General features: G+C 37.3%; 1 protein-coding gene across 3 annotated transcripts in view; it reads right to left on the reverse strand.

Moving 5' to 3' along the window:
- The window catches only part of LOC579423 (A disintegrin and metalloproteinase with thrombospondin motifs 3), a 67,489-nt gene extending 51,751 nt beyond the window's left edge, over positions 1–15,738 (reverse strand). Inside the window, exon 1 of one of the 3 annotated variants that reach the window (XM_011679278.2) lies at positions 15,361–15,738. In XM_011679278.2, coding sequence (XP_011677580.2) covers positions 15,361–15,444 — 84 coding nt within the window. In that variant the 5' untranslated portion in view covers positions 15,445–15,738. The remainder of the gene's footprint in view (positions 1–15,360) is intronic. The other 2 variants (XM_011679285.2, XM_030979643.1) reach the window with 2 other exon arrangements.
- Positions 15,739–16,091: the final 353 nt, after the last annotated feature.

Raw genomic sequence — 16,091 nt, forward strand, 5'->3', positions numbered from 1 at the left:
AAAAGCAAAAAAGAGAGACCCTTTAATGAAGGGGTGTGGTCCCCGTCACGTATCATGAGTCAACTCTCGCTTTATTTCCCACACCACCGCATCCCACACCATCCACCCACATAATCTTGAATAACATCTTTTGGTAAAATATCCTAAAACCAGATGGAAGAAGGGATATCGCTGAAGGCCGTATAACTCCACCGAGAGTTTAGTCACGAATGAAGAAGAAGAAAACAAATTTTGAACTAATTTTGCAGATGCTCGCTGAAGGAAATCACGTTTTCTCATTTTTAAGTAACTTGCAAAATTTTCGAATTATCTTTGGAAGTTTGTTGATTTTATACAAAGAGGAGAAAGGAGGGGGGGGGGCGAGTTGCTCATACTAAATTTCTTCAAACACAAACGTTAACATTTATTTTAAAAAGAAGGTGATCGATAATCTTGGACACGAAAACGTGTTCTCTGAAAGCTCCATGTAGCACCTATTATACAACTCCTCATTTCTTTGATAAAAGAAATCATCCTAATTCTTATATAGCTAGAAAATAAATTACTGGTAAATTGTTCCCCCGGAACATTTGCAACTATTATCTTGCTTAACTTTCGCGGTGACACTAATACGGTAACTCCGGTTCTTTACAAATTTGCTTATGACGCAAATACGTCATCGATAATATCAAACAAGAATTATCTTATTATTTTCCATGAATGATAATGATTTCATTCATTGTACAAGAGTCCACACATCCTTCTTCTGACTCACTCCACATTCCTTATCCCAAAATGACAATTTTGTTCATTGATAACTCATAAAATATGGGTTTTACTGAGAAATTCGACCCTAGGAAGATTTAGCCGAAATAAAAGGTACCCTTGTTAAAATCCGCTATTACTCATACATGTAAACTGCGAAGAACGAGATCAATGTTGATTTGGGAAATGTGGTCAACCAGACGGCACCTGAAGTTAAGACGAGACAATCTGAAACCCGGATTGTATTTGGCATCATGTTGTGCAAAGCGGTTGCCATCTTGACTATTGCGACTCAAGTCAGGAATGAAATAATTCGTTTCCGACGAGTCTCTTTTACTCAATAAGAGAAATTATACCCATCTTCAGAATATGAAGATTACATTATCATGACGCGGATTGGTTTTGGTGAATTTTCTTCAAATCCAACATTTATTGCACTTCTCAAGCTGTCATGCCTCGAATAGAGGAAACAGGTGTTAACAGGAAAACACTATATTTAGATTTAATCAATTAAGAAGTGGGATTGTTCAAATAATCTTATCTTTTCTGTTCTACTCTAAACCTTGTTAGCATTGATTGATATCCTTCTTTCTCAAGCGTCGATGATAAATTGATCAGAGTATAATAAACCACAATAAGAACGAAATAAAATAACAATTTCGGAGTAACTTCATAGCGGTTTAAAAGAGAACTCAATTTCTTCGCAACAAGGATTATTACAAGTCGATCTGTAGATAAGGTGAAATCTAATTGACTGCAATCGACAGTTTCTTTATTTAAATCTCAAGTCATGCCGTGATTCCCTTTAAGAAATGTGCTTGCACTTTTCTCTTTCCTTGAATGGAGAAGATGACAATGGGAGAACATCATGCTTCCAATATAATGTTCTGACGTCGAAATGAGGTCATGGATATATTGGATTCGTCAGATGACAAAGTCTCACGTAGCGCACATTTGCGGTCGATTTAAAGTGTTCAGAAGCCATTGGTAAAGCTTGATCATGTAGCACACATGACTTGGTGTATCCTGGGAGAATTTGAAATCAATTTTCCCTTCAAATTGATAAGACATTGATTCAGTCTTCCTGAAAGCTACATGCACTGTATTATAAACATTATAAGGGGCTGCACAAAATGTGGCAGGACAGTTTGGTCCACAAATGATTCCCCTTTTCTAAAACGTCAACATTATCTTTAAAAGTGAAAATGATGTCATGTCGGTTTCGCATTAAACATCTAAGATTGAATACCATGTTCATCTTTTTTTCTGGATTGATCCCGGTTATCTTTAGCTACAAGAAAACGTGTTAAATGTGGTGGAAAAACCGGAATATCACATAAAAAAATGAGTCATGGAACATCAAAAAGGAAATTGCAATCCCAGAAAATGCCCCATCCTGACTCGCCACCTGTTTCATTATAAAACATAACCAATATATTTCCTATATTCTTACTCAATGGAGATAAATGATCCCAAAAAGGACGGAATCTTATAATAAACTTAGTCAAAATGATGTCATGCCGGAATCACATTATCCGTCAAAGATGCCGGAAAACCATTTTCAACTTTCTCGTGAATCTATCACAATTATCGGATCCTAAACTAGAGAATAACGTATAATGTGGTAGCAATTCCTGAATACCCCCCCCTCCACCAACCAAAAGGAAGAATGGTCATGGTACATTAAGAAAGGAAATTACAATCACAGAGAATGTCACATCCTGACTCCCCACCTGTTTCATTATAAAACGTAACCAATATATTTCCAATATTCTTACTTAGTAGTGATAAATAATGATCCCTAAAAGGACGAAATCTTTTAATAAACTTAGTCAAAATGATGTCACGCCGGAATCGCATTATCCGTCAAAGATGAAATCAAACCGTTTTCAACTTTCTCGTGAATCCATCACAATTTATTATCGGATCCCAAACTAGAAATACCGGAATATGACATAAAATAAGTGATAGTACATACAAAAGGAAATTACCCACATAATATTTAATCCTGCTTTCCACCTGTTTCATTAGTATATTTACGATATTTTCTATTTCAAATGGAGACTGATTTGAGCACTAAAAGACGGACTTTCATAATAAAAATGATGTAATTCTTTATTAGCATCTCAGATTATCCGTCAAAGATAGAAAACTGATTTAAACTTTCTCGTGATTCCATCGCAGTTATCCTAAATTAAAGGAAAGCATAGAGTGTAATAGAAACTTCGGTATATACCTTAAAATAAATCATGGTACGTACAAAATGGAAACTACAAATCATCCTGACGCCCAACCTGTTGCAAAACAAATAAGTAACCAATATATTCCTTCTTCATTGAGATTTGAACCCTAAGAATCCGGACTTTAAAAAATAATTAATGAAAAAAACAAACGAAGAATAAGTTGGACACGAAACGATGATCGTTCTTAGAAATGTGATCTCACTATATTGTCATATAATATACCGGATATCATATTTTGAGTTATTGGCGTCAAACATAGGCGCTTGCAAAATGAATAAAACTTAAATGTAGACAAAGTATGAGCCGGATAATGGAAAATCCTTTATGATATGCGTTCCCTACATCCTCTATAATGTGGTGCCTCGCACTTTTTAATAACTTCCGATATGTTTCTATGAATTCTTGAATATAAGATTTTACGAACATTGAGGCTTAGTCTTTCATAATTTGAAAATATAAATGGCCTACAGCATTTATAAGCTATAACATCTATACGACTCACATCAACTTAATTTTCTGCAAATTCAACGCTTCGTACATGAAATTACTTGATAAACATCAGGTTTGACGCGAGAAAAGCTAAGCAAACAATTACGGAAATATAGTAATCACTTAAGGTGGTAATCCACGCTCAACATAGTAGAAGCGATTCTCAAAAGATCATTAATTGTTAAAGTCTGGAGTCTGGAGGGGATTCCACTATAATTTGAATTTGATTCAATTCCAGAGGAAGTGATCCCTAATTTACTCCTTAAAAGTGGATTTTTGTTCCTATCCCCATGAATCATCGGCCGATTCAACATTTGTTGCGAGTAGAAACTTGGCTCTTTAACTGCTGATAAGGGTAAAACAAATCATAAATTTAACCGGATGAGGGGGCATTACAAGTTGGTATTTTTCGTTATCATTGTAAAATAGCAATTGTTTTAGGTAGTTTGCACCCTTGTGGCCCCTTATAAAAAAAATAAAAATGTATCAAAAATGTGAACTGGAAACGTAAAAGTATTTTCTCGGCCCGTATTTCATTATCACGTACTGCAAAAATACATAACAAATGTGTCTTCTACAAGGAAAGAATTAAATGTGATATCTCCATTTTAACAATGCTTATGTCACCAAATGCTGGGAAATTACACCAATTTCCCGGAAATACGATGGGCATTGGACACAGTAGTACAATGCGCCGTGGCCAAGTCAGTAAATTTATTTATACGTTTTGAGTCATAGTTGTATCACCATTCGAAAGTAGCTGTTTAGGCAGTTTAGGTAAAGTTTGAATAGTTGGTTATACTTCCTATACGAGACCCTGAACTGAACTTTAATGTTTACATACACCTATAGTGACAATAAATTGGCGTAACGTGTTTGACATAGTTAGCAAATCAGATCTATGATGAAGACAGTCTGTCTGAGGGGTGAAATTTTTGATAGTAATGAAAAGAAAAGTATCTAAACGTTTAAGAGAATTCGTCTGTTTGTAACATGATATATGCTCATCCTACGGTTTGCGGTGCCCTTATAATATTAAACATTATGAAAATATAAAGAAAATAATCAGATCGTAATCATCCCTAAGAAAAGGTAACGTAGAACCCTGCATTCGGACAAACAAAAATTTCCAGCGCAGGTAAAATTAAGCATTGTTCATACTTTAATATGGGCGTAATCAATGCAAAATTAAATTTGGTTTTATCACGTAGTTAAGGTGTTAATTCTATATGCCAAACGACAGGTACACCAGATGAGTGCAAGGGGGGTGAAGTCATTGCACCTCTATATTGGTATTGGGGTGGAAGCGATTTGTAAACCCATTTTCGTTTGGAAGGGGAAGGGGGGGGCGGGGTCATGTGAGGAATACGGTCTCACCTTGACTCAGATCAAGGTGTTAATTCTATATGCCAAACGACAGGTACACAAGATAGGTGCAAGAGGGGTGAAGTCACTGCACCTCTACTGGTATTGGGGTGGAAGCGATTTGTAAACCAATTTTCGTTTGGAGGAGGAGGGGGGGGGGGGGGCGGGGGGGGGGGCGGGGTCAGGTGAGGAATACGGTCTCACCTTGACTCAGATCAAGGTGTTAATTCTATATGCCAAACGACAGGTACACAAGATAGGTGCAAGAGGGGTGAAGTCACTGCACCTCTGCTGGTATTGGGGTGGAAGCGATTTGTAAACCCATTTTCGTTTGGAGGAGGAGGGGGGGGGGGAGGAGGGGGCGGGGTCATGTGAGGAATACGGTCTCACCTTGACTCAGATCAAGGTGTTAATTCTATATGCCAAACGACAGGTACACAAGATAGGTGCAAGAGGGGTGAAGTTATTGCACCTCTATATTGGTATTGGGGTGGAAGCGATTTGTAAACCTATTTTCCGTGTGAAGGAGGAGGGGGGGGGGGGGGCGAGAAGCTGGGGAAAGATAACCCCCTAACAGGCTAACTTCATCGAGCTTTCCAATATTGCTCTACACCTCCGATTAAGGTGTAAACTCTGTATACCTTACACCAGGTATACGAAGGGTGAAGCCTACCATTCATTGCTGGTTGTATATGACTCGATTTATTAGTTATTTCGATCATGACTAGTAGGTCCATGATTAGATGTCCCAAATGGCAAATACACCATGTCTAGTAGGACCAAGTGCTGTTATCTCTTTGGTAGGACGCGCAGGGGTGGACAGGCGTTAGGCATTGCAACCCTGTCCCCTTCCGACCATGGTAACCGTACAGGGGTGGGAGCAACTTTTCTTGCGCGTGTGTGTGGGGATTGGGGGGGGGGGGGGGTTGTATTGGCAGGGCAGGGGCATCTGAAAAAAGGTACTGAGGTATAAACACCAGGGTAACACCTTCATTGTATAGGGACATGAGTCAACGCCGGGCCAATGTGGGGTTAATTTTGCTTGCGAGAGGTATACCTGTGCCCTGTACTCCCACCGTCAAAGAATACTAGATCCGCCACTGTTAATCTGTCTGAATTGGTAGGCAATGACTAGTATATGCAGATATAGGGCTATACTTTTTCTTCGTGCAAACAGTAGGCCTATGCACAGTGATACTAATGGAATGTAAAACCCATCCACTTCATGCTGACCCACCGTCATGGGCTTCACATGACCCACATCACTGACGGAGGGCACTTATATTCACAGCTGTATCATTATTTCCTCCATGAAACGGGTAGTTCACACATAGGTCCTGTTTCAATCTTTGTGGATTTGTTTTTGTAAAATTTTCAAACAGATTTAATACAGGGACGACTGTAAATATGAAAGGTTTCCAGCGACTAATGCACAAGGGGAAGATCCAGGATATTGTATTTGAAAGAAAAGAAAGGAAAAAAAAGAGAGAAAAAAAACGAAAATAAAATAAATCATTCCCTCACAAATTTAAATTATAGAATTTTAAACTAGAAGTAGAAACGTAGGTCTGCTCCTGACATTCAACATTACCAACGCTGTAAAATGTTGGTCCTGGGGAATTCAGTACTCGTTTCTAGCTAGAGCTTTTATCCATATGTAAACGGACCCGGGCCGTTAAAAGATAATATGAACTGACATCCCTCTCTCTCTTCTGTGTCATGTCTAGTGCTAGTAACTCCTTGGTTATTCATATAGCGAACATCGTAAATACATATACAAATCAGAACAGATGCTGGAAGCGACAATCACTGACAGTTGTGTTCATAGCTTACAGCTCCATGCATGTAGGCCTACAGGCTGGTCTAAAATACGGTTCTGCCGGTGAACATGTGACGTACAATGTATGGTTATACACGTACTGCACTTACATGTATGTTATATCTGTGGGTGATTTAAAGTCAGTCCGAGCGTTCACCCTCAATATTCCTTCAAGGACAGTGTATCAAAATGAAAACTGATTGAAATCTCCCCTGACCCAAGCAAATTAAAAATTATATCTAAAAAGTACTCATGGTTTCAAAGAAAATTTAAACTTTTTGAAAGTCCATGTAAACAATAACATTTTAAGTTTGTTACATTAAAAGTAAACAAACGCAATTAAATTTGTACCTTAAAAAATGCTACAGAACGATCGTGAAGACTTTCGAAAAATCGATCAAAGGCAATTTCAAGAGCCTTTTTCATCAGCCTGTGAAATTTGCGGACATTACGATGTATTGCCCTATCCTATACCATACCTACATGTAAACACTATGCTAATAGACATGATGGAATCAATCTTGAGTTGATTTTTTGAAGGAAATAAAAAATACACAAATAATCTAGTTAGTATATATCTGAAGTCAAGAACATCTAAATGAAACCCGTAAAAAAAAAGAACATCAGAGAACTAGAGTAGTTATTCGAGAAGAAATCACAAAACAAGTCGGGTAATAAACGCGTTATATCGCAATGATTTACGAGTTACGGCAGTATGAAAAGAAACACAAATGAATTTGTCGTGTCGTAAATTTTCTTGTCTTCTCTTTTTTTATAACGGCGACACAGAATTCCTGTCAAGTTCAAAGTGATCCTTAATTGGCCCTGGGTGACCAATACAATATATTTCATATCAAATCATAACTTTATTATAAACACAGTTTGACCTTTCTGTAGTAAAATAAATAGCGATTTCAACTAGAAAATGTTTAATCGTACTCTTAACCTTCTCAGATTTCTACATATACTGTTCTGAGACAAACTATAATAAAGCACAATTTTTTAAACTCTAGAATAAGGAGGACACATTCCTCACTCCAGTGACCTATTTTACCCTCAGGTTTCATACTGTCATTATTAGTTCTTTAGTCCTGTTTCTCTGTGTCTTGATTCTGTTGTTCACGTATTTGATATACATGTATCAATACTGATCTTATTGTTTAATTCATTTGAATTTCATCCTCCTTTTCTTTCGCTTTCGATTTCCCTATCTTCTTCTTCCAATTCTTCTCATTTCTTCTCATCTGTAAGTAAGTCCTCTGATTTCTCTCTGAAAAAAAATAGTTTCTCTCCTTCATTTAAAAATACGAAAATTCTATGACAAATTAGCTCTCAGCAAATCAAATGCCGCAATTTCAGTAGCTTATAACAGATATTGTAACTTGTAATTGACAACATGCTTTATGAAACAGGACAACCAAAGAAGTGGATCTATTCTCTCTACAGCTGTGAAACAACCAGAAAAGCACAATTTCTACACAAAGAGGACATAGTATTCATTCACAACTCCAATAGAACCATGAAAACGATGACCTATTTCGCGATCACACCTAGACCGTGACAACCATCCTTGGTTACGTACCCCCTGGTAGAGAACCAGATGTAAGGGGCATCGGAAGAAAGAGGAGCGTAACCAGAGGTGACAAGGCCCTGGCAGGGGGACAGCAGGCCACATCAGTTCCCATCACATAACGCGATACATCACTGGTAAGCTATTCATTGTTCCACGTACTCATCATCGCGTTAGTAGCCAAAACGTTACTGTCGTTGTGGTGAAATTATGATATCTAAACGATTTTATGATCCTCTTCTCAAAAGTGCTTGCTTGTCGTTTTTTCTTTGTCATCTAACCAGGCTTACAAGAGTTCTAGTAGGCCTAAGTCGAGACACAGTAACACTAACTCTCTATATAGTCTATATAGAGTCTATGAGACAAGGATTTTTCAATCAAAATTTGGAATAACTGGAAATATCTGGTATTATTCATTTGTTTCCTTTCTAATCTAACCTATATATTCACTCTATTGTGTTAGTATTCAGCCTAATTACTCTTTAGTTAAACTGTCACAGGTAAACAAAGTAACTTCAGTTCCGATTGTTCTAAATATAGTACCAAAGCATAGTTGCTGACTGAAACACAAATATTAGTGAGCTTACAATATAGTATCAAGTTCTACAGGCATAGATCATGATCAGATATAGCAACAAAATTCAACCTTCGGTTGAACTCGTGCTATCGACCACGATCATTTCCGAAGTAAAACGGAATTTCCGGAAACATTCGGTTGGGAGCCGGAGATCAATCGAAAGCGCGTTTCCCGGTGAGGTACAGATGATAGCGATATAGGTCATGGAAGAAAATACATTTGGACACTGAAAGCTACCATAACAACATGGCCATGGGTTTTATGGGAAGGTTTAATGGGTGATTATAATAATAACAATAGAGCATATTTATTAAGCGCATAATAAATTGAAAATTTCTCTATGCGCTTTACAATCATGATCAATTTTAATACATACAACAAATAATACAAATATTTTTGGGAAAGTAAACTGATTCGCCTATATTATATTGCACAACGGGCAAAAAAAAAATCTACAGCCATATTCATGTTACACAAATTACATGCTAAAGGGTCCATGCAATAGAGTTATATTATTTTACCCGAAACCGATTTGATTCGTGAATGGCTATTGGGTGAATGAGGAAGAATTTGAACTGCTTTGAAACCCAAGCCTTAATTGAAAATTCTGGGGAACTGATTACGTTCTGAAATTGAAAGAGAATTGAATTTCTTTTGATTTCATTGTTTTCTTATATTCAAGTAATTGCATTTGGCACCCTCTAACCAATATGCCACTACCCAGCAATGACAGTAAGACAAAATAATATTTCAGGTTTTGTTTTGTTATAATTATGAGGTAACTTCTTAATGACTTCATTCTATTCTGTTAAGTCTTTTTTTAAAACTTAGCAGCAAATTTTATTAATCTATTTGAAAATAGAGCAGTAACTTGTCCGCTCCACATTTTCACAATTGCCAATTATTGAACTTGAAATATCTGTGTAGTCATGTGCCGATCGGGATACCGTAGTCATGAATACCGTTTATGATTGCACAACTAAACAACAACACTCCCAATAATACATTTGAAGGAAAGAAAGGTTCAAGTATTTTTAATTGCCCCAACTAAACAGCAACGATATCAAAACAAATGCTGAAATAAAAACAAACTTAACAAAGGTTGTGGAATTGAGGTATTTTATTGCCCAACTGAGCAATGTCATGTCTACAAATCACATCAACAAGTGGGTTATATTGGATTATCGCTGTCACGTCTGGCTAATTAACTCGTGTAATTTGTATTAAATACAAAACAATATGTGGAAACTGAGGTATGTCACAGCTACTTGACATGCTACGCGTCTTAAAATCTAGATTTTGTAATCACATTTATTGATTCCGCATGTACACTGTTTATCTTAGCGACCTAACTGATTGTCTTTTGAAAATACCTGTTCGAAACTAAAGAATCCCCCCAAAACTATATGCGTTTCTCAATTTTCTTCTTCTTCATTTAGTTATCAGGAATTCATGATCATAATGATAAAATAACAGGAAATCATCAAAATCTGCGTCCCTCACTGCCCACAAAACTACTTGAAATTTCAGACCAGACTTCCGATAATTTCTCGTAACTAAAGGTGGGAATGGATGTTTGGTCCGTTGCTAGGCAAACTATCCCCCAAATGTTAATCCTCCACCCCCATTAACTCCTCTCATCATTCATTGTTTGTTGGTTGGTCATACCTTTGTCTTAATTACGTCAAAGTGAAATTTCATCGGTTGCAGTTTTCAAAAAAATACAGAAATCACGATATACTTTACTTAAAGAGAGGGTTGAGTTCAGGTAAGAGGTGAAAAATAATTTGTGAGCGTTATCATTGTTATTATTCAAGTGTGGAAGAACATTAGATAAAACATGATCCCTGAAAAGCATGACTCTTCAAAATGCCTTCATATTCTAAATTGTCATGTAACATCGTAAAAATCGGGACGGATATTTACGCCACGTGTTCGTGTAGTCCCATATACATCTGTCTGTGTACAGTGTTTGTAACTTTACCAAGACTTGGCCGAATGTTTATCATTTAGATGATTCCAGAACCTTGCAATACACACGAATACTTATATGCTAGATATAATGGTCCTTTTAAGCCGTACAATAAAGCATCCTTAAATCTTTTCAAGTGACTATGTAGTTTTAGATACGCATACAAACAATTGCAAAAATCAAAATGTTGACAACTTGACATGTTACTTTTTTCAAACATTAAAAGACGGATGAAAAGACAATCTGTAAAATAAAGAGGCTTATTGTGTTTAGTGGGACGAAATGACGAATAATAGCTAAAGACCCACGCCCTTTTGTAATGATCCCCGCACAGTCAAGCAGATTAAATCTGTTTCGAATAATTTTTGAAACTATACTTACAGTTGAAAAAAAGCAAAACAGAATGTTCACAGCTTGACATGTCTATATTTTTTTTTACAAAAGTCTGCATCTCTGACTTCTGTGCTCTCTTTTAGACCTAGAGTAGTTGTCTATTAACTATTAAGGTTGGATTTTCCCCTAAAAACGGAGGAAGAGAATATGTAATACGGAAATGGGCATAACGAAGTTTATTCTTCTAATTCAAATCTAGGCCAAATTTCCGATCGCCGATATTGAGACGCTTTACGCGTTGCTAAGCTACCAATCACCTAGAGTATACACGCTGAAGTATGTCGTTTGTTGTCAAATCGTTACTACATGTACATCAAGACTTTTTATAGCAGTTAGACAATTTTCATTCGCTCCAGGGAATTTTAATCACATGGTGACCCTAACCAGTTATACTTTCTGACGTCAGAGAGCATAACGTTAATACATGTATTGACTGTCTAAAACACATGATACTGTCGATATATTACACTTAGTATATCTACCATCTACACTATATACCATCATCATTGTCTTGGATATTGATAAAATGAACAGTTTAATATTTCAACTCGCTAGAGTTTTTTTTTTCACATTTTTTTAAAACTTCTGCTTCACCTTTAAAAAAGGTCCTTCAAAATATGACTTGAACTAAGTGGGTGGAACTTAAAAAATGCCTCTTTTTCCTACAACTTAAAAAGCTTCATTAAAAATCACCAATCAAACAGAACAGGGGCCCGGGAAATGCTTCAATCAATCCACTAAAATACCGGGGAAGTCAGGTTGAGGTATTCATTATTAAACTTTACGAAGCAATAATATATTCCAAACCCAGTTTATTCAGATAGTTTACAGATCTCCATGCGACCCAAAATCTTATCACAAGCATAGAAAGTGGGATTCTGGTCATGCGATTGCATTGTGACAGAAAACTTTCTGGAAGTCATTGTGCCATGTGGCAAGGCTGATTATGAAGTGCATACAATTACAAACACTTAATACAAAGTTAATAGATCTATAGGACTCGTCAAAATGATTATAAAAGAATAGAGAAAGCGTAAACTTTTAATTAAAAGTAGAACGAGCAAGGTAGAAGTCATTATGGCAAGGCAGTTTTATTTATATGGGAGGTAATGGTTTGACTTCGATTTAGTTTAATACATATGTAATTCATGAAAACACGTTTGCTTTTTGACTGATTTCTTTGGTCAACATCCAGCAGAGCCAACAAACAAACAGAAAAAGAAACTGGATAATCTTGAAAACTTGAAAAGACAACAGAAATCTCCGCAGAGTGCATCAACTTCAGCACCAAGCCTGAAAACAAAAACCACGTTTATCAATTGAGTAGTTATCCGCCTGGCTGAGAAAATTGATCTAATCCCCGAGCTCATGACCAAGAATAATCGGTTGACAAGTGTCACCCAAAATAGCATGACCCCTCAATTATCACCTAGATCAGGGAGGTGAGACATATGCCTTGATCAAGCTGAACGAGAATTATTTTAGGTGATTTAATCACAGTCATGTCTAAATTTTACAGGACCCGTATACGGGCATTGCACTTGAAACTTATTTTTTTAAAGTTTCAGTCTTATTTTCAATTCCGACAGAACGTTCAGTATTACGATTATGACAAGAAATCAATCACTGAAATCAATGTAATTTAATATAATGTATGTTGCAAATAATTAATTAAACTACAAAAGAGAATGTACATGTATACATTTGCTGAAGGTTATGCTTCAATCTATATTGTGTCAGTAAAATTTGTAGAAATGGAGGGATCCAATTTTGTGATTCTGATCCCATTAATCCCATCCACTTTCCAACCCCTCCCCGACCTGAGTTGCCTGTTTGGAACAAGAACCAGTCATCTGTGTTCTTTTAGTTTTGGGAATAATTTATCTTCTATTAGATCATCTAAATGCATGAACAAGATCATATTTCAACACCATCCATAACGTTGAATAAAACGCATACCGTAAAGATAAAATAAAATACAATCATATATTCTATGGTGTTTGGAGTAACATTTTTCCCCTCCGTAATAAGACTACAGAACACCATCCTGCATACATGTCAAGTGTATGACCTTTCTGACATTCTTATCAAGTTGCTTAGTACGGCATTATTTATGTGCAATTTAATACTTGACTGTTGTATACAGAATTGGAACAAAATAAAATGAATGTCACTTTGAATTTGAAATGAATCAAACCTTCGAAATTCGACTTCAGGACCCAACATGTAAGCATCCAGTGCATAAACATATTGACTAAATTGAACCCAATCCATTGTCCTAATCCTAATAACTGTCACAGAACTTCAAAGTATATCACATAGAGGTTCATTTTTTGTTTGTATTGTGCTGTAAAAACTGTACGACCTGCTGCCATGGGTTTAAGACTCGATGAAACAACTTTCGCTCGGATGTTACGTTTCATTCAGATTCGTTGACATAATTACATGCCTACAGTCAAGAATAGACGGATATCCGTTTACGTAATAAAATCAATACTTTAAGTTCATTCCCTCTACCCGAGAGGTACCTATTTCCTTTGCTTTGTCAATTGTAAGAACTAAAAAGGGCAGTCAGGTGTTAAAATCTGTCATCGAACATTGTTGAGCAAGGTACCAATTTTGACCATCTATGTGAGTTCTGATAATTAACACTATCATGAAAAGGAAATGAAAAGCCCCACGGTTCGAGAGAGTGAACTTAATTTTATTACGTAAACGGATATCCGTCGATTCTTGACAAGGAACACTTTCAGCGAGGAGATTTCGTTTTGTCATAATGGGTGCAAGGATTATCTGTTTCCTGGCCATTACTCAATTATTCTGTTATTTCAGAACAAACATAATGACAGATTATCAAGTCGCATCACCTATCGTGTCTTTGTGGAAATGGGTTTTTCAACACATGTAAGGAAAGTAGGCCTGCGCGACTTATCACGAGTTAAACATGCGCGATGGCTCAGTGGTCTCCGTCTCGTTACCGCGAGGTCCCGGGTTCGAAACTTAAGCTGGATATGACAACAGACAGGTCTGATATATATATATATATATATATATACCGACCATAGCCGGCAATGTCACAGAATAAGCAGGAAATTCTTTTTATAGTATTGTTCCCTGGTACAAATGTCACGTATCATGCGTTAAAATGGCAGACACATGAACTTGAACATCCGTAACAAATAACATGAAAGCCAAGGACAAAATTAAACCACTAACCAAGGCGAGAGCCGTGGTGCCAAACAGTGGCGTGGATTCAGAAATCGAGGAACACTGATATAATGCGAGGAGGATGAGGGGGGGGGGGCACCGTTATTATGTGGATTATTAAATGGAGGATAAACATGAACAGGGCCATAGAGCTAAGGGACTCAAGGGAAGATGCTGAAATGGGGTTCCAACTTTTTCTTTAAAAGATACCACCCCCCCCCCCCCACACACACACACAAAGATTTTGTTCCTCTTTTTTTACCTCTTCATTTTCCACTCTTTTTTCTGGGGGGGGGGGGGGGGACATGGCTGAGTGAGACCGGGGTTGGGGCAACACTAAACCACCACTGAAGTTATTTTTATTACCACTACACTTACTATTTGTGGTCTAAGGTAGAAACACGACATTTTGCTGAATAACAAATGGCTATGAGCAGGGAATTCGTACTCATTATTGGTAAAATGCTTTGCTTTGCAGATGACTCAGATGGGTATAGCCATAGCTTAGGCCCTACATGGTTTATGTGGCTTCTGGATAATTACACTGTAACATAACATTAACAATAATAACATGTAATAATACCTTAAGCATGTTCAACAGAAGCATGTCGGATAATGTCCCTAAAGAATATATTAATCGAGAGACAACAATCATAAACTTTAACAGGATGAAAATCGAAGTTTTGATACACAAGTCGCAGACGAAACCCTACAGAGCAGCGACACTGAGCAGAGAGAGACTCTGGGAAGAAACTTGAGAAGAGGATTTGTAATAGTGTGTGCCATGTATTCCAGGGAGATGTGATTTGACACTGACCCATACAAGTGAGGACTCTTTCTGCACACTTTCTCAAGATCACACTAGCTGTACGTGAAATTGAAAGATTACACAAATCACTACTGACATTATGCCACATGTCTATTCAGCAATACAGCCGAGAGCAATATATTGAAGTTCGTTGACAATCTGCCAATACTTACCACCGAGTTGACATTCACTAATGTGAATCCCACAGTCATACATATAATGAACAGACGGCCGAAAGTTCCCATCGTGCCCGGCATGGTAAATGCACGATCAACAAAAAAATAGTCAGCGTATTATGTTCCCCTTGATGTGAAAAATTGAGTAAAAATCCAGATGAAAAAGATTCCGGCAGGTATAGTCCACAATTAGGATTTCCCGAGCTCGAACCTGTCTGATGTATTTTGTTATAATGATGTTAACTTCCGTATGTCAGAGGTTTTTATGTTGTCAGGTGCAGCACCGGTTCGACCACTGATGCGCTCACGATAGTCCGCTATTGAGTACTGTTCCAGCGTTCGGGGAGAGCGCATATGCGTGAGACCGATGCGTTACCGCCATCCATGCTCGCTCGTCCGCAGTGCGAGGGTGAGCGATCGGATGAAAGAAGGAAAAAACTTTTGGAGGGCATAAGGGAAAAAAGTGAATTAGAATTCACGCAGAGTCAGCATGAGTAGACCAGATGGCAACGGCATGAACATCTTTTCTTATGATCCCCTTCTCTCCTTTCTCTCTCTCTCTCCTGTACGTTCCTATTTTCTATTTTCCTCTTTTATCCACCGTCATTCTAGTACACTTTGAGGATAACTTTGAGAGAGAATTTGTGGAGAATTAGGGAAAACAGGTAGTTTTCCCCAAAAGTTCTCTTGCACCCCTCTCCCCTCTAATCCTGTTGATTTATTCTTCG

The sequence above is a fragment of the Strongylocentrotus purpuratus genome, unplaced genomic scaffold (genome assembly GCF_000002235.5).
Source record: "Strongylocentrotus purpuratus isolate Spur 01 unplaced genomic scaffold, Spur_5.0 spur5_scaffold_10, whole genome shotgun sequence".
Classification (NCBI taxonomy): Eukaryota; Metazoa; Echinodermata; class Echinoidea; order Camarodonta; family Strongylocentrotidae; genus Strongylocentrotus; species Strongylocentrotus purpuratus.